At 35.9% G+C, this 22,333-nt stretch overlaps 3 protein-coding genes across 4 annotated transcripts in view; 1 reads left to right on the top strand and 2 right to left on the bottom strand.

Annotated features, from left to right (window-relative positions):
* LOC106079009 (uncharacterized) overlaps positions 1-5,445 on the bottom strand; it is a 33,382-nt gene extending 27,937 nt beyond the window's left edge. The window contains exon 1 of the mRNA XM_056032866.1: positions 5,264-5,445. The gene's annotated coding sequence lies outside the window, so the exon portion shown is untranslated. The remainder of the gene's footprint in view (positions 1-5,263) is intronic.
* On the bottom strand, positions 64-3,424 carry LOC129926799 (uncharacterized). The gene is made up of 2 exons (XM_056032867.1): positions 1,162-3,424; positions 64-1,101 (listed from the first exon to the last, which is right to left on the bottom strand). The coding sequence occupies exons 1-2, from the start codon at positions 1,709-1,711 to the stop codon at positions 404-406; spliced, it is 1,248 nt and encodes a 415-aa protein (XP_055888842.1). The 5' UTR covers positions 1,712-3,424; the 3' UTR covers positions 64-403.
* A 7,229-nt stretch (positions 5,446-12,674) lies between the features above and the next one.
* LOC106078662 (glutathione S-transferase P 1-like) lies at positions 12,675-21,730 on the top strand. 2 transcript variants are annotated; one of them, XM_056033889.1, is made up of 8 exons: positions 12,675-12,817; positions 15,115-15,150; positions 15,308-15,408; positions 16,696-16,783; positions 18,075-18,178; positions 18,284-18,340; positions 19,284-19,337; positions 21,183-21,730. In XM_056033889.1, coding segments are annotated over exons 1-8 (630 nt in total). In that variant the 5' UTR covers positions 12,675-12,816; the 3' UTR covers positions 21,372-21,730. The 2 variants fall into 2 exon arrangements, with proteins under 2 accessions (XP_055889864.1, XP_055889865.1); XM_056033890.1 differs by lacking the exon at positions 12,675-12,817 and adding an exon at positions 13,114-13,132.
* Positions 21,731-22,333: the final 603 nt, after the last annotated feature.

Here is a 22,333-nt window from a genome sequence, read left to right as displayed (position 1 = left end):
TTTGTGGGGGCCCTGGAGGATTTTAAATTTTATAGTATTTTGCTTACACCACTGTTAGTAAGATAGGTTTTATTAAGAAAAATGAAAATGTTTTTGTTAATAGGTGTGTAGCCCTACAAATACAGTTGATTGTCATTTGTCAAAATAATGTTATGGAAATATATTGTAATAACTTAAGTGAGGCAACTCAACGAGGACATAGACGTTTATTTATATAGAGGCATGACAAACACAAAGGACATCTGCCTTGAGCACAGCATCTCCATATTGGCTCTCTACTTGGGCGGAAATCGTTCTCTCTTATGTCAACATCCGATTTGTCTGGTCACTGATAGTGCGCACCTTCTTTCTGCACTATCTTGGATGGCGGTGCGCATGGCAAAGTCATAACATTGCCCCCGTCTTAGCACTTTTCGTCCCGAAAAGAAACACTGCAGCCGAGGTTTGACAGTTCAGGTGGAGGTCGATCAGTGGGAGCCACAGGCGGCAGGGAGCGTGTTCCCCACGAGGCCATCCGCATTGTTTTCCTCCAGTGCCGCTTTCTCTTTCTCCAGTTGACCAGGCTGTTGTTGCGATAATGACTTGGCCGTTTGCCACACAAAGAGATAGGGTCGAGCACTGTTTTTTTCAGCACAGCCGTTGATCGGACACGCTGTCTCAGCAGACCTTCCCGACAGACGCCTCTCAAGAGAGCTGCAGGTTCGCTTGCAGCCACGTTGCAAGCAAAGTCCAATGCACCGCAGTCATCCTCAGACAACAGTCTCACGTCCAGAATCCAGGTCTCTTCAGTTTCAAGTGGAAAATGTCTTCCTCTTGACAGCTCAGATTTAGAGTGGTTTGATTGACATTCATCTATGCCAATGTCGATGATGATGGTAGAAGTACATATGCCATGTTGGTGGTTTTCTTGGCATCTAAATTCTATGTGTGAAGCGCCGCACGTACAGTTCATGCTAAACTTCTGGATGCAGTTGTCAAGCTTCGAATTTCCCTCGTGAGCACCGACAGATAGGCAGAGGTCTTTAAGGTCCATAGCAACAGGCTTGAACGCAGACCCAACGTTGTCTTGCTCCGTCCGGCTCATTGAGGTACTGGTAACAGGTACAACAGGAACAAACGCTTCAGGCACGTAACAGACTTCAGTTAAGGTACTGGTAATAGGTACAACAGGAACAAACGCTTCAGGCACGTAACAGTCTTCAGTTTCTTCATTTGTCACTTTCCGTTCGATTCGGTACATCTCGTTGAGATCATCACAGCAATCGTTGTCACGTTTCTCGTCTTGAAAGTCACAACCACTAGACTTGCCCACAACACAGACACAGACGGCGCTCCAATTCCCAGCGTCTCCGTCACCACTGTTTGTGCAGCCACAGTCTTGACCACGCAACTTCTTTACCAACGAGTCTACAGGCAACTGCTCCTTTACCAACGAGTCTACTCGAGACACCATTTTATCTACCTTTTTCCCCATACTGTTAATTTGTTCACACATTGCATCAATACCTTCATTTATCTTGCCAATAAGCTCATAAATCTCCGGTTGAATTTCAAATAGGTAGGTCTCCGGATCTTCGTCTTCATCAATCAAGGCTTGCCGGAGACGAGCGGTAAGCACCTCCTTGGTACCACCAATTATCTCATATCGGTTACGAAGTTCCTTCCTAAGCTCTCTAACCAAGAGTTGGTCTAATTGTTTCAAAGCTGCCATTGTAAATCCTACCTCCTCTCGTTGAGTTGCCTATAATCCCACTTCTGAGACCAATTGTAATAACTTAAGTGAGGCAACTCAGCGAGGACATAGACGTTTATTTACATAGAGGCATGACAAACACAAAGGACATCTGCCTTGAGCACAGCATCTCCATATTGGCTCTCTACTTGGGCGGAAATCGTTCTCTCTTATGTCAACATCCGACTTGTCTGGTCACTGATAGTGCGCACCTTCTTTCTGCACTATCTTGGATGGCGGTGCGCATGGCAAAGTCATAACAATATATAGACCTGTGTAGGTATTACCTATTTGCGTGTTGTTGTTGTTGTTTTATAATTATTACTTGTTACTAAATTTTAATAGAAAAAGTTGTTTTTTTTATTCCCAAATTTTACACCCGTCCATCCCATCACTACAGCCCATGGAGGGCCCTGGCCTGCTCTAGTACAGCTTGACATTCTGATCTATCCATGGCTTTACGTATCTATGCCCGGTCTTATAGCTGGTGTAGATCTTTCTCGGCATCATCAAGCCACCGTACTCATGCCTTCGGGGCACCTGCCTTTTGGTTTGTGCCGGTGAACAATCTGTTCTCTGACATTTTTTTTTCAAGGTGACCTGCCCAACGTAATCTGTTTCTTTTTGTTTCCGTCACTATGGAGAGCTCTTCACAGAGCTGGTATATTTCTAGGTTGGTGCTAGTCCTCCATCCGGTTTCCTAATGTATGACACCATACATTTTTCTGAGGATTTTTCCCTTCCCAAGTATTTAGCAGATTTTCTGTTGTTTTGTCAGCGTTCAGGTTACACTTGCATACATAGCTACTGGCCTTATGATTGGTTTGTGAATAATTTCTTTTGTTTTCTTAGCTATAAATTTGCTTTTAAGTTTATGTTGTATTGTCTGCCGCTAGTCGTTCCTTGCTTCTGATTATGCCATTCTTTCTTTTTTATCATACCGCCTAAATATTTAAACCTTTCTACGTTTTCAAACGTGTGGTTAGTAATTTGAATATTTTGTTCTTCTGTCTGATTTTCTCTTGTCGTTAGAACATACTTGGCTTTGTTGTCATTTTATTTCAAGTCCTGCTGGTCGAGATGCTTCTTCCAGTTGTGTGAAGACTCTAGCAATGACAGAGGTGTCGTTACCTAATAAGGTAATGTCATCTGCATATGCAAAGTATTGTAAAGGTTGGCTGTTGTCGCGTTCCTGTTGGTCGCGGACCTGTGTTTTCTCTTCTGTTAGTAGTTAGTAATTGTTCCCCTTGTGTTTATGTGTATACGCCTTATTACTTTTTTTCTAGAGTCAGATTGAAAGCATGAAAGTGAGTCCCCTTGTCTTAGTCCTCGTTTAATCCTAAATTGCTGTGAATGTTCTCCCTTGTATTATGACTTGACTTTTTGAGTTGTTTAATGTTACATGTATAAGTCTTGTCAGTTTGCCCAGTTCTCCAAAACATCCTGTAGTGTTTGATATAGATATTTTCTTTGGATGCTATCTTAAGCCATGGTCTACATAGAGTTGGTGTGCTGGTATACACGGTATACTGTACTTGTCTGTATTCATAGCATTTTTCTAGCAAATACATCTTAGGATGAAAATGTGATCGGTTGAGGATCTATTTGGTCTGAAACCACATTGGTAGTCACCTAGGATTTCTTCTGGATAGCCAACTTTCTAAGTATCTGAGTCAAAAGCTTTGAATTTAAAAACAAGAAAAACATTAAAAACACATTCTTTAAAAAGTCAACACCACCTTTGTACACCTATTAGAGCGATTGTTTTTATCTTAATAACTAAACTTTCAAATTTAATAACTAAACTTTTCAAATAAGGTGGCAAGATAAAATAACACACACAAAAAACGCGATAGTCTTTTCAAAACCAATGTTGGATCTACATCTAGACCACGTTTTTATAGCCAAATTATTAAAACCTAATGAATAAACTGTGTGTAGATTTATACATTCGCTTAACCAGACTTTTTTTTCGGAAGGGATTTGGGGGGGGGGGGGTAAAAATTCATTAGTCATTAAGTGCAAAATAATCGCTCTTACCGATGTTGGTCAGCTGTAAAAAGGAAGGTATTTTTTTTGTCTTTTTTTTTTAAATATTTTTTACTTGTTTTTATGAAACAACAATAAGACAAAGATGATAATTTTAAACTGATTTGAAAGTAATGTTTTTTTTTATGCTGCAAGCTGCTATCAGACATACATAAATATTAAAGTAATAAATAAAGCAAGGTTAAAAAGAAAGTTTGTGTGGAGACACAAACTCGAATCGGCCCCCGAAGTGGCCCGCTCAGGTAGATAGTAAAGTAGCAATAATCCTTAAAATACTGAACCACAATCTTCAAATACAAAAACAAAATCTAATAAAATACTCATAAAAAAACAGATAAAGGCACATTCCTCATTCCATATGCTAGTACAAATTTGTACAAATGGGTTGCCTGAGCCAGCGTGACTAGATGCATGACGCGTAGGGCGTAATCATCTTCTTTTTTTGAAGTAACGTCTGTATTATATAAGATAAGATAAAAAGGCAGGTTGCAATATTTTCAGATAGAATATCAGAAACTATAAACTGAAAAACTATCAACAACTACAACCCTATTTCCATCGATACACAAAGAAGAGTTGAGCAAACGACTTGATACGGAGATTTATTAATTTTATTATTATTACATTGTTAATATTCATATGTATTCGATGAACTGATAGTTATAAAGATATAGTTAAATCCTAAGTGTCACTTACAAAGACCGAATCGCGAATGAAGAGATTAGAAACAGGATTAATATAGCATTTCGGCCCCACGATGACCTGTTAACCATTGTCAAAAAACGTAAATTCCAAGTCTATGACCACATCACAAGGTCCTCAGGGCTCTCAAAGACCTTTCTTCAGAGAACGGTACCAGGAAGAAGATAGAATGAAATTATATCAAAGGCAAAGGACAGAGAGAAAAGGAGAAAGACGCCAGACAGATCTTGTGTGGTGCCCCAATGGTCCATCAGATTAAGGGATAGGTGAAGGTGAACCTGGCCTAACTGATGTTATTGAATGATTATCTAATATATCTAATTGTTTTGTAAAGGGGAAATCTCTATCAAAACCTCAGTTAAAAAAGAAAAAAAAAGGTTACAAAGACAGTTTGTGTGGAAACACAAACTCAACATCGGCCCCCGAAGTGTTCACCCAGGCAGGTAAAAAGGCAGGTTTCAATATTTTCAGAAAGAATATCAGAATGAAATTCTATCAAAGGCAAATGACAGAAGAGAATGGAGAAAACAGGTTGACAGATCTTATGTGGTTCCCCAACGGCCCAACAAACCAAGGGATAGGTGGAATTAAGGAAAAATTCGATGTGAACCTGGCGTAACTAATGTCATATAATGATTATCTTATTGATCGAATTGTTCTGAAAAGGGTCAATCTCTTATTCAAAGCCTCAACAAAAAAACACAAAACATTTTCGTAAAAAAATATAGTGCAGTTTTTGAAAATAAATAACTTTAATCATTACCTAAATGTTTTTCTTACCTTTTTGTGTTCACCAAAAAAAAAAAACAAAAAACTGTAAACGTATACCAGTTAACTAAATTGATTAAATATAAACATAATGAGAATCAAAGAACATGACAAGTAAACACTATAGAAAGTAGAGTTATAATCAGCAAACTAACTACACCACTTAAGGTCTACTCTGAAAGCATGGTGTGCGCCTGTATCCTCAAAATTTTAAAGAGTGGGAACACTTAAAATCGGCGCCCTTCCAACCTTACTTTTTAAAAAAATCCGCGAAGTCCCGCAGCGCGCGTGCATGTGACACTCGCGCACGTGCGGGGCTTTCACTGGAACAAAAGGACAAGGCGGCAGATTTTCCCTCCAAGATCAGAGAGCGACCACCGAAAAAAAAAACGTGTCTATTTTTTAGGGTGTAAAACAGTAGCCCACAAGTTTATGTTTACACGCTTTCAATAATATATTGCTTCTAGCATCACGTGATCATGGATTTAATGGCGCCCTTCCCCATGAAACCAGATCTAGAAGGCTGAGTGTGACAACAGAACAAATCGAGTCCTCCTGTATGCATATGCATTAGAACAATTAAAGTACCAGCACAAGTAAAACCGTCACAGCCATGCGCTCGTATAAGATTATATAAGAGAAAGATACACTCAAATCAGTAAGGACTTCTTTCAAGTCATGAGACTTATACATTCTTCTAAGAAAGTAATAAACGAGCATCTTTCAATGACCCCTTTGGGCTACTGTTATACGTGGGTCCTAGTGCAATGGACCCCTTCGTGTCATGGTTGCCATGTCTTTGAATATTTAAAGTAGCCAACATCACCTAGGTGTATCTGTTACTATGAATCAAGTTTCGTTTAAAAAAAAAAGGTTTTACATTCTCTTCTCTCTTTATGACTTTTTTTAAGCACCCATATTTGAAATACTAAACAATTATAGAATCCATGGGAGTCCAACACCTGTGATTAGTAGATCTATATTAGCATCTGTTAAATCGCGTAGTTTTGAGACCCTGATACGTAGGCCAAATAGCCTACGTTCTATGCTACTTCAAGTAACATGCAACAGTAAAAAAAATATTTAAAAAAAGAGGGACGCACCTCATTGTTACAAATAGCGTGTATAAATAACCTGGCGTAAAATACTGCCAAGTCTTTGTCAATATTACCTTTCGTCTGGTCGGAAGTCTTGTACCAGATGACATACATAGCGACACGATATGCTCATATAGCGGTTTATTGTTTATTTTAATGTAACAGGGCGGGCTTCGATAAACTTTAGGACACAAAGATCGTCACTCCCCCCCCTTTTTCGTTTATCACCTTCTGGCTCAACACCGCGCCATTTTTGTGTGTGTGTTTTTTTTTTATGAGAGGTAAAGGACAGGGGCAGGGTAGGGTGAGGGATGAGAGCAATTTCACGCGGGGACGTCTGCGGCTTGAAGTGAGTGAGTATGAAAACTATCGATCGTAGCCACGCGCGCAAAACCGAGGCGTGCGCCATCTGCTGCTTTCTCTTTTGTCCAGAGCTGAAGTTTTAGATTGGGTGATATACACGTGAACCACAGTGAAACGGTATACATATTTTGTACACCAGTTCAGAAAGTTAAATCTATAAGATTCCTTTTAAGGGTTTACGCTATGGGAATTTGTGTATCAGAGATAACAATAATTAGGCCTACAACTCCTGTCCTAATCAAATGAAGAATGATAGTAGCTTATAGCAGCTTATACTATTTAAAAAATAGCCGAATGAATACATTAGAGCTAAAACTCAACCTTTTGAAGATGCCTAAACATCTCTTTGAAAGTGATGGGAGTAGTGTATCGTCCGTTTCCAAAACTCAACGACCTCGGCATAGCAAAGCCAGGTCCTCTCTCCTCTATCACTCTCTCTCTCTCTCTCTCTCTCTTTCTCTATCAACATTAAGTAACGGTTAACATTACAGTAGAAATATCTTAAAAGTGGGCGATTTTATGTACGTGGACCGAGACCAATCGTCGTAAAAGGCCTGAACACTGACCTGCAACGTCGCAACCTGTGGGCACTGGAGACCAATGGTTCGTTGCCACGTCGCAGGTCTGTACCCTAATAAAATCTCTACAGATCTACTGAAAAGTAGGCTTTTTAAAGTGCAAGGCTCTCAGAGACCCTTACAAAATGTCTACGGATCTACTGAACAGAAGTCTTTTTAAAGTGCAGGGCTCCCAGAGACCCTTACAAAATTTCTACAGATCTACTGAACAGTAGGCTTTCTCTAAGTAACTTTCATTGACTTTAAATGAATACAAACAGAATTATTGCTTCATGTTATACAACAAAAATTATTTGGTAATTTTCTTTTTTTTTTCTTCGTACTTTTAAATATCATATATTAAGCATGTTTAAACATTTTCTAGTGTTGTCATAAACCGATCCAACATCTTGTCTGTATGCGCCAATCCAACATCACCCTCCTCCACAAATTAAAGAATTCGGATTCGATTCACACTTTAATATCGCTAAGGTTTGTCCCCCCCCCCCTCCCACCTTTTTTTTTTTTTTTGTTCGCTATTTTAAACGCTTTTAAAACGATTATTAGCTAATTAAAAAAAAAAAAGGATCATTTGGCTGTAAAAGTCCTGTAATTATTACATTAAGAGACATCTGGAAGCATTATGCAAATGGTATTTCTTTTTAATAAGAAAGAATATGCTGACAATAGTGCATCCTTAATGATTATCTTCCTAAAAATAGATCTACTAGGCTATGCGTTGTCTGAAAAACGGAACACTCTTACCCTTGGATCAGGGTTTCATAAAGTCTTAATTTTGTCAGCCGACATGGTTCGGCGGCTAGAATATGAAGGAAGCGAAATAGGAGTAGGGCTGCTATTACTTTCAGATACTAGTCAAAATTAAATAGATACCCTCACTGGCTTCTCATATCTCTCGCATTAGATTTTTTCATTATGGAAAAAAAAAAAAACAATGCTCACGACGCCTAACACACCTGCAGACGACGCACATCAAAAGAACCTTAATTATTCTGTAATGCACGCGCAGGTGACGACTCCCCCGACCAATCGCATCACTCTTTACAACGCTCTCACGCGACGACGCGTAGGAGCAAGCATTTGATTGGCCGTGGGCTAGAAGGGGGGGGTGAGAGAACAACGCCACGCTTACTACTATTAGTGGTGCTGCTCATCAATTTCCAACTTCAAAGGAGCAACGCCTATCCAGAATGAATGAATCCAGTTTCAGAAAATAACGGAATCTCCACTCACACAGCGTGAATAATGTTGTTGGAAATTACCTCTTACGTGAAGAAGCTGTGAGCCCATGCAGACGCTAACCCCGTAGCGTCAGTGAATACAACAGAAGGGGGACGCACGCTCAGCCATGTGTCGGGCTACAGCGCTTTACTTTTGTGCGTGACCTATTTAGACATTTAAAGCATTTTTTTTTCTTTCATAAACTTCCAACTTTTTTTTTTTAATGTAAAAGCATCAAAGCAATGTGGCAGGTTGTGGCATTCTTTTCATTGATAGATTCAATAAAGGAAATGCGGCGTTAATAATAACTTTGTGGCGGTAAAAGACGGAGGAAAGAATTAGGGACTATAAAGGTCTTGTTTAACATGTAGGAGGTAATATAAGAATATTATTAACGATGAGATGTAGAAAAGATCACATGTACTTAGGCCTACAGCAACATCTAATTGCAATGAATTTCCAACAGCCATTTTTGTGATTTATCATTTTTTAATAATCGTATTAGCCCTGTTTATTTATTTTTTTAGCTGTTCCCTACTTCACACTCCCCCCCCCCTTTTTTTTCCAATGGAAATGCTAGTTTTGTAAAGTCTATCTCTCTGAAACATGTGGATCTCAACAACTAAAAACGCTATTGTGAATCGAGTTACCTGTACCACTACCTTTATTGTGATGGGTATAGCCTATGTGTAATGTAAATTAAGCACTGCAGATTTCACGTTTTTTTGTTTAAGCTCTTCTGTTTGTAGCTTTTATTTAGTTGGCAATTTTTGAAAAAAAAAAAAAAAAAAACACTTTAACGTCCTTGACATTGTATGGCCTATATAGCGGAAATCTCCGATTGGGAATGTTCACGTATGGTTCACGATTACTGCTGTCATAATCAAAGACTCAGAATCAGTACTCTATTCTATGTTTATAATTTGTTTTTACTATTCGGTCTATATATTCTTTAGGCAACAAAATACAGAAACATAGAAAAGAAAGCGATCTGGGGAAATGTGAAGGCTTAAGAGACGTGGGGGATTGGAACAGATTTTAATATAAACCTGAGCTAGCCAGGAAAACCAGTGACTTGGCAGAATTTAAGTCATTGGTTAATATGCATGACTAAATGCATGACGCGTAGGACGTAATCATCTTCTTTTTGAAGTAACGTCTGTAAGATAAGAAATAAGAAAAATAATATCAAGGACCCTAAACTGAAAGATAACTCTTGTAAACAAAATATATCAAGAGTAGCATTGGATCTTTTCCCTTTTTTCCCATTGTGTCGATATCGTTGAAAACGCTAGCATTATGCCAGATCTAGATTTTGAGGCGCTTTGGGTAACAGGTTTCTTTTAAACATGATGTAGGCTGATCAAAACTTGTTCTCTCTCTCTCTCTCTCTCTCTCTCTCTCTCTCTCTCTCTCTCTTTCTCTCTGCACTTCATTATGAATTTGTGTTTCAACTTGAGGTGAACTTCAGTCGGCAACAAGAAATGAAGGCCAACCACTACCGTAGCTCTTTGCAAGAAACTTGTTCGGCGTAGTGCCTTAATAGTTTCCATACTGGTCGAGTGACTCTGTAGATTCTATACATTCCACGATATTTGCCACCGTCTCATCTGATTCCCCGATGTGTCGTCAACGGGCAACATAATTTTGCTGGAACAGGGCGAAGTAGGCTACGTTCGCAGTGTCCTGTTCTACATAATCGCCATTTCTGACCTTCTTATAGCCTCAGCCAAAGGTCCTCTCGGTTTAGTCAGCGCATATTCTGACAGACACTCCTGGCCATATCGGTTTCCTCTCAGGATTTCAAACATTTTTTAATGCCGTGGCTTGTTGAACCTTTCGTAAGTGGGCATGCCTATTCATAAATGAAGATTTGGTCATCTGAGCGCTTTAGAGTCACTGTGTCCTTTCGTCTGTCAGCGTTTATTTTCTGTCTAATTGCTACAATCAATACAGAATGTTCCTTAAAGCATGATTGCCTGTGTTAACGCACACCTATGCAGGAGGTCAAGTTTGTCGCTTGTCTAAATAGCCTACTATCGGGGAGGACGTTTTCTACATGTTGTCGAGACGGACAGGTGCACAACTGTTAAATGGAGGCTGAGTGGTAAAGCGCTTAGCTTTCGAACCGAGAGTCAGGGGATCGAATCACGGTGGAGACTGAGATTTTGAATTTCGGGATTTTTAGTCTTAAGGCGCTTCCGCGGTGTCCAATAAAACAAACCCAAATGGAGGTAACACTGGAAGAACTGCAGGAACAGATAACACCGCGCGAAAGGCCAAACAATCAATAGAAGTAGTCGACGCTTGTGTTCAACATCAAACACGTTTAATAATCATGAAGGGAAACGTCGAATGCCACCTACACATAGCCGTCTAGAAAATGCTTACTATTTCTACGTGGTTAAGAAAAGCGTCTTGTTTGTGCCGACTCCTATAGGCTATCGTTCTTACTTTTTAAAGATCTATCACGTCATCGTCACTAAGTAAAAACTTCACCCAATTTCCGAAACAAATAATTAATTCTCCTAATCGTGACATAACATTAGGAAATTAGACCTGAGTCCACCCAACTCTAATGAGTATAGGCTACCTTACATTAGTTGGGGACAGTAAAGGCGGTTGCAGGTCGTTTGTTGTGCTGGCCACATGACACCATAGAAACAGATGACCTTTACATCATCTGGCCTATAGATCACACAGTCTTAAAGGAGTACTTACTATTTTTACAATCTTCTTATATAATACAGACGTTACTTCAAAAATGAAGATGATTACGTCCTACGCGTCATGCATTTAGTCATGCATATTAACCAATGACTTAAATTCTGCCAAGTCACTGGTTTTCCTGGCTAGCTCAGGCAACCTATTCCATGCTCTAATAGCACTAGGGAAGAAGGAGTATTTGTATAAATTTGTCCTAGCATATGGGACGAGGAATGTGCCTTTATCTTTGTGTCTTTCAGAGTATTTTATTAAATTTTGTTTTTGTATTTGAAGATTATGGTTCAGTGTTTTATGTATAATTGCTTCTTTACTTTTGAGCCTTCTGTCCTGAAGTCTTTGTAAATTTAGTGATTTTTACTAATGGTGTTACTCTAGTCAAATGTGAATATTCGTTTGTTACGAATCTCACTGCTCTATTTTGTGTTTGTTCCAGTTTCTTAATGTTTTCTTGAGTTGAGGGGGTCCCAAACGGAGGATGCATATTCTATTATTGGCCTAATCAAGGTTACCATTCAATTACACAAACCACTGTCTAAAAAAAATTTTTTTGGTCAAAATGTGTATAAGTTGTATATGTGTTTTCATTGTTTTTCACAATTTTAAAGCAAAAAAAAAAGTTTCGGTAACTAATCAGTAGGCTAGATAGTAGGCCTACATCTTACAACACTTACAAAAATAGATAGAATATATTTTGAAAAACCAATTTTGATCAATATCAAAACATTTTATATAAATATGTATGAAGAATGTGGTGGTCTTATTATAAGCCCCTATTTAATTCTTGTGATGCTTTATTATGATTATGGTCTTTCAGTTATTATTTTTTTATTTCTGCTAATAAGAGCCCAAATAATGCTTTCTTCATTAGACGGTGCGCAAAATGTGTATGAACTTGTATTTATTTATTTAATTCCTTATTAAATTGGCTATAAAGAAACATTTGAGTCAAGTGTGGTTATTCCTGATGAAAGCGTGTTTTTTTTTTTTTTAAAGTAAGACAATTATATATTGAGATATTATATAGGCATAACGGTCAAACCAGGGTTACCAATATGTGGCCAATTAGGTAGTTTTCCCCAAAGGATATACATATAAACAAGGCTTTTTTTTTTGTGACGGTACGCACCGGTACCAGTGAGACTTTTTCAGAACTCACAAAACAAAAATACAACAATGAAAAAAACAACAACATTGTAGTTTACATTTTCTTAACTGCAACAGTTAAGATGAATAGTTGGCAACACCGAGTATCCCTAGAGTGCCTAGACCAGCGGTTCTCAACCATTTATGCTCGGCGACCCCTTTTTACAATCCCCCAATCTGTCGCGACCCCCCCCCCCCATACACACACACATACATCAATAGAGGAATAGACAATAACAATCCATATTTTCAATGATCTTAGGCGACCCCTGGCAAATCGTCAATCGACACCCAAGGGGGTCGCAACCCACAGGCTGAGAACCCCTGGCCTAGACTATCTTGATCTATATATAGATCTATAGTTCTCTGCACACTTTTCAAAGACTAATCTACCAGTACCAATAGTCTGCTGTCACTGTTGAATTCAAATTCGACTAGTAAGAGATTTTCTGATTTAGGTTTAAGGCTAAGCTAGATCTATTTCATTGAATCATCAATGAATGATGATTCACATTCTCACATTGATTGATCATTATCGATTTATAATAATTAATTTATTTTAATAAAAAATTATGAGACTAGATAAGTCAAGACTATTTCTTCTGAACTTGTCTTACCGGCTTAGTTTAGTAACTTAGCCGCCTTAGCGGCTACCGTCACCGTGAGCGTGACTGACATTAAAAGTGACATGAGTGTCGAGGCTTGACGGTGACGGTACCCTCACCCAAGAACTTACAATCCAAAGTCCACAAGTATCTATTATAATAGATCTACTATGATCTAGACTAGATCTGGATCAAGACCAAAAAATGTAGATCATAATCATACATAGTAGATCTAGACTAGTCTAGCCCGTCTAGACTAAAATCTAGATAGATCTAGAATCTAGATATAATAATCATATAGATCTACTATGATATAGATTTAGATCTATATAATATATATATATATAATATTATATTATTTATATAGACTCTATAGTTAATAGATCTATAGATTAGTTACTAGTCTAGTAAATTAGTAAATTTTTTAATTGACTCATGTATTGTCTACACTATTGAATTTGAATAATTGTACAAAGTTTCAACTTGATCCGAAAAAGAGTGTGGGAGAAATAACGTGTTCAAACTTTTTACCAGACACACAGACTGAGGTGATATATAATTTAAATATAAGTTATTGTAAAAATAGAGGAACATCTTGAACAGGTTGCTTGATATCACATTGTTTTTAGCAAAGCATACTTCATGACTGTTGATGACAGTCGTTGAATCATAGCACCAGATTGCTAGTAAAGAACTTAACCGATAGGCATATGCATCATATAGATCTAAAAGTTTCTAGAAAAGATTCATGGTGCCCCAGTTGCGGGGAAGAAGAGGAAACCGTGCCTCATATTTTGTTTGACTGCCCCATACTTGCTGATCTCCGTCTCGACAGGTCGGGGAAACGAAAAATTCTCGACCTGTATGGTGACATGTACGCACTACGCAAGACAGCAGGGTTTCTGTCCAGGGCTTTTGCAAGAGAGGATTAGAGCCTCTCAAGCTCTCACTCGAATGGAGTTTGATGATGATGATGATATATATTGCTCAATTATTACTGATGCCAAAAGTCCTTCAATGCCTGAAAAACTAATAGTGATGCTTCCTAAATAAATCAACTCAGGACAGCTCTTGTAAACCTCAACGACAACAGCAAGAAAACTGTTCTTCATTGATCCTAGTAAGCAAGGAAAATGCAGAAATACTGGCTAAATATGGTAGAATTAACAAACATTTTTTAAAATTCCTCTTTTTCCCAAAAGAAATGAAGAATAAGATCTAGTATGAATAAGAATGGACCAGCTCTCATTTATATTTCAAGAAAAACTGTGGCTATTACAAACTGTCCCGATATGACTAACATTTCAGATTATTATTTCATTTACTTCTTGTCTTTTAAATATATCAGAATTAACTCTTTCAGTGCATATGATTTTGATAGAAAAAAAATGTTTGGGATGTACTAGAATTAGTAAGGGTTTGGTGTTATTAAAGATAACAAAACTTTTTTTGTTGTTATATAATCTAACATATTGGATTTTTTTTAAAGGGAACTGAATAGTCTAAAAAAAGTTTGTTAGATAAAATTATTTAAGAAAATGTTTTTAAATTTAGTGAAAACTGAATACAAAAAAAGGATTTAAAGAAAAATATAAATGTAAAAAAAAAATCAAATCCAACATTTTTCTAAAAGTTTTACACTTTTGTTTATATATAATTTATCCATAAATAAAAAAAAATCACAAATGTAATCATAATTTATTACTTAAAATCTCATAAAAGATAAATAAATGCACTAATATCAGCTAGCTATTTTGGAGTCGTGTAAAATAGGCTTTATTAAATACTGCTAAAAAAATGTTTTAAAAAAAACAGGTCCACTATTCAATTTATGACAAAACAATGAACAATCACTCTTACATCCAGAAAATAAAAAAATAAAAAAAATTTATCTTTATAAAAGTATAGGAACAAATATTATATATACCAAGTTACTCTGAGAGTACCACCACACTTGTCAGGATTAGGGAAGTTACTCCTAGGAGTAAACCCACACAGAAGGTGTTAATTTTGAATAATTAATTATATATATATTTTTTTCTGTTTTGTTAATCTTAAATGTTTATTATGACTTGTCAGTACAAATACATCAAACGTTAAGATTTTTCTCAAAATAATTTATATTTCAGTGGGAAAGTACCAACTCATTTATTTTAATGTTAGAGGTATGTATCAAAACATTTATATAAGCATTTTTAATTCCAAACTTTTTTTTGGTTTTGTTGTCTTTTTGTTTGTTGATTTTCTTTAGTATCTACTTGTGTATTGATTTTATACATATATATATATATATTTATATCTATATATATATATGCTTAACAGGAAGAGGTGAAGCAATTCGAACTTTATTGAAAGATAATGGCATTGACTATGAAGAAATCAATTGTGGAAATAATTGGCAAAAGGAATGGAAGCCACAAATGGTGGGTGTTAAGTTAATAACAACACAATCATACATTTTGTTTAATCTGAGCTGTCATGGATGGTGGTTTAATTACTTAAAGAAATCTTAAAATTATCTTCTCTTTATCTATCTTTATTTCTGTCTGTTGTCTCTGTATGTGTGTACATAAATATAGATAGATATATAGATGGTGGCTGAGAGGTAAAGCGCTTGGCTTCAGAATGGAGGAGCAGAGGGTTCTAATCTCTGTGAAGACTGGGATTTTTAATTTAGTGACTTTAAGAACACCCCTGAGTCACCCAACTCTAATAGGTACCTGACATTCTTCTTCTAGCCAGCTTTTTGCTGCTGAGCTGTGAGCTCTTTTGGAGACTGTGTCAAGGAAAAATAGTGTGCTGTTCTCTTCAGTTGTTCAGCACTGCCAAACAGGGTGTTGGTTATGTTGGGCTGAAGTAGTAGGAGAGTTTGCCTAAGGTGGGTTAGGAAGAGGCATTCAAGGGGCATTGGCTTCAGAATGGAAGAGCAGAGGGTTCTAATCTCTGTGAAGACTGGAAATTTCAATTTTGTGACTTTTAGGACACTCCTGAGTCCACTCAACTCTAATGGGTACTTGACATTCTTATTCTTCTTCTAGCCAGCTTTTTGAAGACTGTGCCAAGGAAAAATAGTGTGCTGTTCTCTTCAGTTGTTCAGCACTGCCGTACAGGCTGTTGGGCTGTAGTGGTAATATAATCTGCCTAAGGTGGGTTAGGAAGGGGCATTCAAAGAGGATATGGTTTAGGTTTCATAAGGGTGAGCACAGTGTCTGCAAAGGGGGGGTTGTGTGGAATTTATTTTGTTAAGATGGTAATTTAATAGACATAAATTGGAGAAAATAAAATACTTGGTCATGCTGGCACATGACTCCCTTGTTAACTTTGAGTCTCAGAAATAGATCTTTACATCATCTACCCAATAGATGGCAAGATCTGAATGGGTACTTTACTTTTCTTATGTATATAAATAAATATATAATAGAGAGAATGTGGTTATTTTTATCCAATATGATCATCAAAGTTTTTCCCCCCTCATTGTTTAACTATGAAAAAATATCTTAGTAAATTAAACATGTTCCATTTAGGAAGCAAACTGTCATGTAATCACAATTTTTTTTTTTTAGAATCTCTCATTTTATTTGATAACAAACATCATTATAAAGCTAGCAATCTATTCTATTTTGCTTTTATATGTTTTTATATTTTTTTTATAAGATTTTGCTTTTATATGTTTTTATATTTTTTTTATAAGTGTCTTTTGTATTTTTTAGCAATTTGGCCAAACACCTGCTCTTCGAGACAATGATTTTCTGCTAGTACAGTCAAATGCTATTCTGCGCCATCTTGCTAGAAAACATGGTAAGTCATTATTTTAAAAAGGTTTGCACAAATACTTCCATTAATTCTCACATGATTGACTTCATTAAAGCAACACTCTTTTCAATTAGTACTATAATAAGGCATTGTCTTCAAGCCTGAAAGCAAAAGGTGCAGTTGGATAGTTATACCCAGCTGTGACTTAACATTTGTTACAACTGATGCAGTGAAACCATTGACTGTCTAGTTTTTTTCATTGTCTCTATTTGATTATGACTAGCTTTTTTTTTTTTTTGTTTTGCTGTCTCTGTAAAAGCTCCAGGTTACTCTCTTCAACCTCTGGTACCTGTGCTCTGCTATGGGCAAAAAAATGGCAAAGCTACACAACATAATGATTTTGTGGGACAATATTGTGGCATTGTTTATTGTTTGACAGCTGCTCTGGGTAGGGTATCTTTGCTGTATAGAGAGATGACTATGCCAGAGGCAATCTTCTTTAGCCATCTTAAAATATGATAAGTGTAACATAAGATGTTTTTAGTGGCTTTCAAATTTGGATATTTTCAGACAGAAGTTACGTTGGTCTCTTATGACCATTAAAACCTAAATAAACATAACCATCTAACTGCTATAATTTAGATAGCAGCAATTAGATTGACAGAAATGCAACAGCTTGTTCATAGCATTGTTTTCTATAACTATTAACAAAGACATCTAAGCAAAATATAAATGACTTATGTAATAAATGTCATGAGATTGCATTGCATCCTATCGCTTTATATCTATAGTTTGTCCATCGTGATTCGATGATGACCACTTTGTCTTCCAGGGGGCTGAGGGCTTTGCACTAGGGTTTTGTGCCTCCTCATGTGGCTGGTGAGACCTATGTGAGCCCGGAATGTTCAGCTGCACACTGGGCAGGTTATTCCAGCTGGAGCTAGTGTCATCGGCTTTGCTTATCTTCTCTGGTGTTTTTCTTCTGCCAGCGTTGTTCTCTTTTCCTCTGAACGCCTTCATAGAAGCTTTGAGGGTGTCCCTGAAGCGCTTTCTTTGACCACCTTGCAAGCGCTTTCCTTTGCTTAGTTGGCCATACAAGAGTCGTTTACATCCTATACAATACACTTATTTACACTGTTTTATTATATACCTGTGATCTAAGGTTAGTAGCTGGGCCACTCTACACTTATTAATACAATATTCTTATTATTGAGATAAAAATTAAAACAACTGTATTTATGCATTTTTCATTGTAGATCAATTATTCCATTGTGTTTTCTCTTGAAATGATAAAAAAAAATATATTGTTTTGGGCATCTTATATTTTATTTTAAAGGTCTGTATGGTGACACTGAAGAAGAGGCTGCTTTAATTGACATGATCAATGATGGCGTGGAAGATCTAAGGTCAAAATATGTTAATTTGATTTACAGAAACTATGTAAGTGAATTGTGTGTTTGTTTATTTAGCTAGGTAGTAATTATGAACATGGATAATTAGGATGTGTAGCAAAATTAAGATTTTTTCCTCACCTTTATTTTAAAGGAAAATGGGAAGGATGAATATATTGCAGATTTACCAAACCAGCTTCAGCCTTTTGAGGTAAGAGTTTCTGATTAGAATGAAAGAAAGTAAAAGGGGAAATATTAATAATATTCAATTTTTCAAAAACTCAGTTTCATACATATTCATATAATTGTCATTCACTTTTTATATTACCCACTTGCCCTCAAATTTGGTGTAGATTCATTTTAATAAAAATAGATGTACATATGCACAAAAGTCTAAATCTGAATTTAATAAAATATTAGATGTACATTTCAAATAAGTTAAATCAGATAGTCTTGATGGCTATTAATATCCATGTTTAATCTTAAAATTGCTGTAGATATGTTGTAACATTTAACCTACTTGGTAAACAGTAGTTTTACCTTGGACATTGTTTCGACAAAAGTAAAACAAATGTATATTAACCTTTGTTTGAGTAGAGAAAAAAAAATGCTTTCTTTGATTTTTTTTTAGTTTTAGGAAATAGATGTAATAAATTATATTTATTTAAAGCATTTTATATTCACTAATTAGTCAATCAATTTTTTAATGCATGACATTGTCTTTTTCATTAATAGTAATGAAAATTGATTGTGTTGGAGATTTAGGCCATTATCCTAACCCTTTTTTTTTTCTACAAGAAATTCATTGTATATTTTATAATGTATTGCATTTTTATATATGATTCTAAAAAAAAAAGTTTGCTTTTTTAAAATCCTTTACTGAATTACAGTTCATCAATGTGTATATTAAGATTATTTAGAGCAGTGAAAGAATAACATAAAATAAAAAATCAAATACATTTTATAATAGCACACACATAAATTGTCTTAAATTAACTAAATGTGCAGCTTAAATTTTATGAATGTCTTTTAAAAGTATTCTTGTGAAAAATATGATTTTTATTGATTTTTTTTAAAAAATCTTCTAACTTATTGTTAAAAGTGTATTTTAGTGCAGCTGTTAATTTCACATTTTAATTAATTTCTTTATCCAGAAACTGCTGTCTTCAAATGGAGCAGACAGAAGTGGCTGCTGTGTTGGCACCAAAGTGAGTTGTGAATTTAACTGACTCATACCCATGTCTTTAAAATTTAACAAAACAAGTAACAAAATATAACACAGATGTTGGCTTGTTACCTGGGTATTAGGTAGGCTATTTGGTTGGGCTTAGAAGTCAATGATTTCAGTCCTTTAACATTAGTCCATGATATTTTCTTTTTTTTTTCTCTCAATAATGTTTATATTCCAGTTCCTGCTGTTACATGTTATGTTTAGTCATTTAATTACTGAATGATATAGATAATATATATCCCAAAAGTTACTTCCTTTGTTGGTGCTAACATTGACCCAGGTACTAAGATAGCATCTGCCTTGACCAACCATTTCCCAATAAAAAGAACCTTTCTAGTCAGTAGAGTGATCTGAACATTTATCATCACATTTTAATGATTTTTCCACAATAACTTTTTACAAACAATCCAAAATTGGGGTCAGCACATATTGGAGCCCAAGGCTTTTCCAAATACAAAGATAATGAGTGGGCTTTAAAGCTTCAACCCCACTTATATATATATATATATATATATATATATATATATATATATATATATATAGAAAGTAAAGTTTCCCTTTCAAATCTTGCTATTTGTGGGGCAGATGATGTCAAGGTCATCTGTTTCTGTGGCCCACGGTTAACAATGGTGTCATGTAGCCAGCACAACGATCAACCGCCTTTACTTTTCCCCAACTAATGTCAGGTACCCATTAGTGCTGGGTGGACTCAGAGGCGCCAAAAGATCCCGAAATTAAATCCTAGTTTTCACCAGGATTTGAACCTGGGATCCCCAGTTTGGAAGTCAAAAGTGCTTTACTGCTCAGTCACAGCGCCTCACTATATATATATATATATATATATATATATATATATATATATATACAGCTATTTCTATTGTCGAGATTTAAGTCATACTCTGTCACTTGTAAGTACTGGTGTACTGGTAAGAGGTGTATTAGATTAGGACATTTCATGAAACTTATTAGCCCATATACCACAACACTACTTACTATAAGATAATTCTCTCTCTCTCTTTCTCTCTCTCTTTCTGTGGCAATTTTTCATCTTAGATCTTTCATGTACATCAAAAAATATTTATTTGTTCTACTGTTGGGTGATTTTATGCCCACGTAAGTCAGCACTGTAATGGTCTCTGTCTGCATCTGTGCAGATTACAGCAGATCTGACCATATTAAGCAAGGAAGCTTGACCTAGACCACTCTGTGCAAGTCAAAGCATGATTCTGTACATGGCCACACTTTGTCATTGGTGCGTCTAGATTGATGAGATGCACCACAGAGAACTGATCACTATATTGAGTTCACTCGGCTCCATAGTTTATAGTTGTGTAACATTTCCACTACACAATCTATGACAATCAATGTTTCGAACTTGTCCTCATTGAGTTTTGGCAGAGCAAAAGTTTCATGATGTTTAAAAAGAATATTAAGACCTAGCTTTTCCAAAACATTCATAGTTTACCTTGTTATCATCTCAGTTTTGTTCTCAGTGTGGGTGTGAGCCTAGATGTTTGTTAACAGTCTGTTCTTAAATACAATCATTAGATTCACAATTTTATGGATAACGCTAACGACTGAGCTTTTGCCTTTTGTTTAAAGCTTAAATTGGTTTGTTTTTTACATTTAAATTTAAAATTTCTTTGAATAAATGAAATCTTTTTCATGGATTCCCATATAAATTTAGCAATGTCATTTGTTGTTTTTTAAAAAATCCTTCTCTCAAAATGAACTTTTTCAGTAAGTGATTGGTCTTGTTAGTAAGCATTCATGACTAATTTGTGTTTCCATTACAATCTGAATTGATTATTTTCATTGACAGCGTTCATTTGCTGACTACAACTTGTCTGATCTGCTGGATGTTCACGTTGTCCTGGCACCCAAATGTCTTGAGGATTTCCCAACATTGAAAGCATATTACCAACAATATTTGGCTCGACCTGGTATACTTGAATACAGAGAAACTGAAGCTTTTAAACAAAGACCCATCAATGGCAATGGGAAACAGTAATTGATTATGTTCTCAGGGTTGCTAATGTTGAGTTCTAAATAGGTAGTTAATGCTACTAAGGCGCTAGTTTGTATTTATTAATGTGTTCACTTCATGTTAATTATGTTGTTTGATTTTTTCAGCACTTACTTTTTTCTTTTCACTTTAACGCATTTAGTTTTGGTGTTTTTCTTTTGCAAATGTGATTTTATAAACAAATAGAATTCTATAATAATGTAGTATTCTATAGCCTGTTGTACTTTGATCAGGTTTGAATGGAAATGCTTTTTTTCCCCCCAGTATTTTATTTTAACAAAAATAGAAATACACTTTTTTTTTTTGTAGACATTTTCTGATAAATAAATATGTTTAACTTTTCATTTGGTTGTTTGTTACTTTTGTGAGAAGCTCAGGGCCCCACCTCCCTTTATCTTTTGATTCTGGAATCATCAAAACCTTTACTTTAAGGATTAAAGGTTTTCCGAGTCAATTTGAAGTCTGTGAAAGATAGCAATAATTTTTAACTGTGTAGATCGCTTTGAAACGCAGTATTTCTCTTGTTTGTATTACAAGGCTTTAGTTTTGTAAAATGTCCATTGAGAAGTGGAACTTAGAGAACACAGCTGATAATGTTGCTTTTCAGATGCTAATCCAGTCAAATCAAACATTTGCAGATCTCTTGAGGATCAATGTAAAACTAATAAATTGTTTCTAAGTATAAGGGTTTAGTCCCTAAACAAGCTTGCATTTTTGTTTTCTGCTGCCTCTGTGAACGGGCAAGCTCACTGTAGAATAATTATGATTTAGGCCTATAATAATCATTATTATCTTTAACAATGTGTCTGATAATTGTGCATTACAAAGAACACCTGAGAATAGATTCTATGGTAGCAGTGTAGCAGCACACGTGGACAGTTTCACTAACAAACTACGTGTGAAGTTGGATTATATATTTCATGATTTCACTGCCATGGGAACAAAAG

The sequence above is a fragment of the Biomphalaria glabrata genome, chromosome 6, assembly GCF_947242115.1.
Source record: "Biomphalaria glabrata chromosome 6, xgBioGlab47.1, whole genome shotgun sequence".
Taxonomy (NCBI): domain Eukaryota; kingdom Metazoa; phylum Mollusca; class Gastropoda; family Planorbidae; genus Biomphalaria; species Biomphalaria glabrata.
Note: the sequence above shows the minus strand (reverse complement) of the source record. Positions and strands in the feature narration are given on the sequence as shown.

Excerpts from the sequence above, each read along its gene's own strand:
- LOC129926799 (XM_056032867.1), bottom strand. The coding sequence starts at position 1,711 with ATGGCAGCTTTGAAACAATTAGACCAACTCTTGGTTAGAGAGCTTAGG. Across the intron at positions 1,102-1,161 it reads AGCGTTTGTTCCTGTTGTAC|CTGTTACCAGTACCTCAATG; the intron begins CTATTACCAGTA and ends TTCCTGTTGTAC.
- LOC106078662 (XM_056033889.1), top strand. Across the intron at positions 18,179-18,283 it reads ATTTGATTTACAGAAACTAT|GAAAATGGGAAGGATGAATA; the intron begins GTAAGTGAATTG and ends TTTATTTTAAAG. Across the intron at positions 18,341-19,283 it reads ACCAGCTTCAGCCTTTTGAG|AAACTGCTGTCTTCAAATGG; the intron begins GTAAGAGTTTCT and ends TTCTTTATCCAG.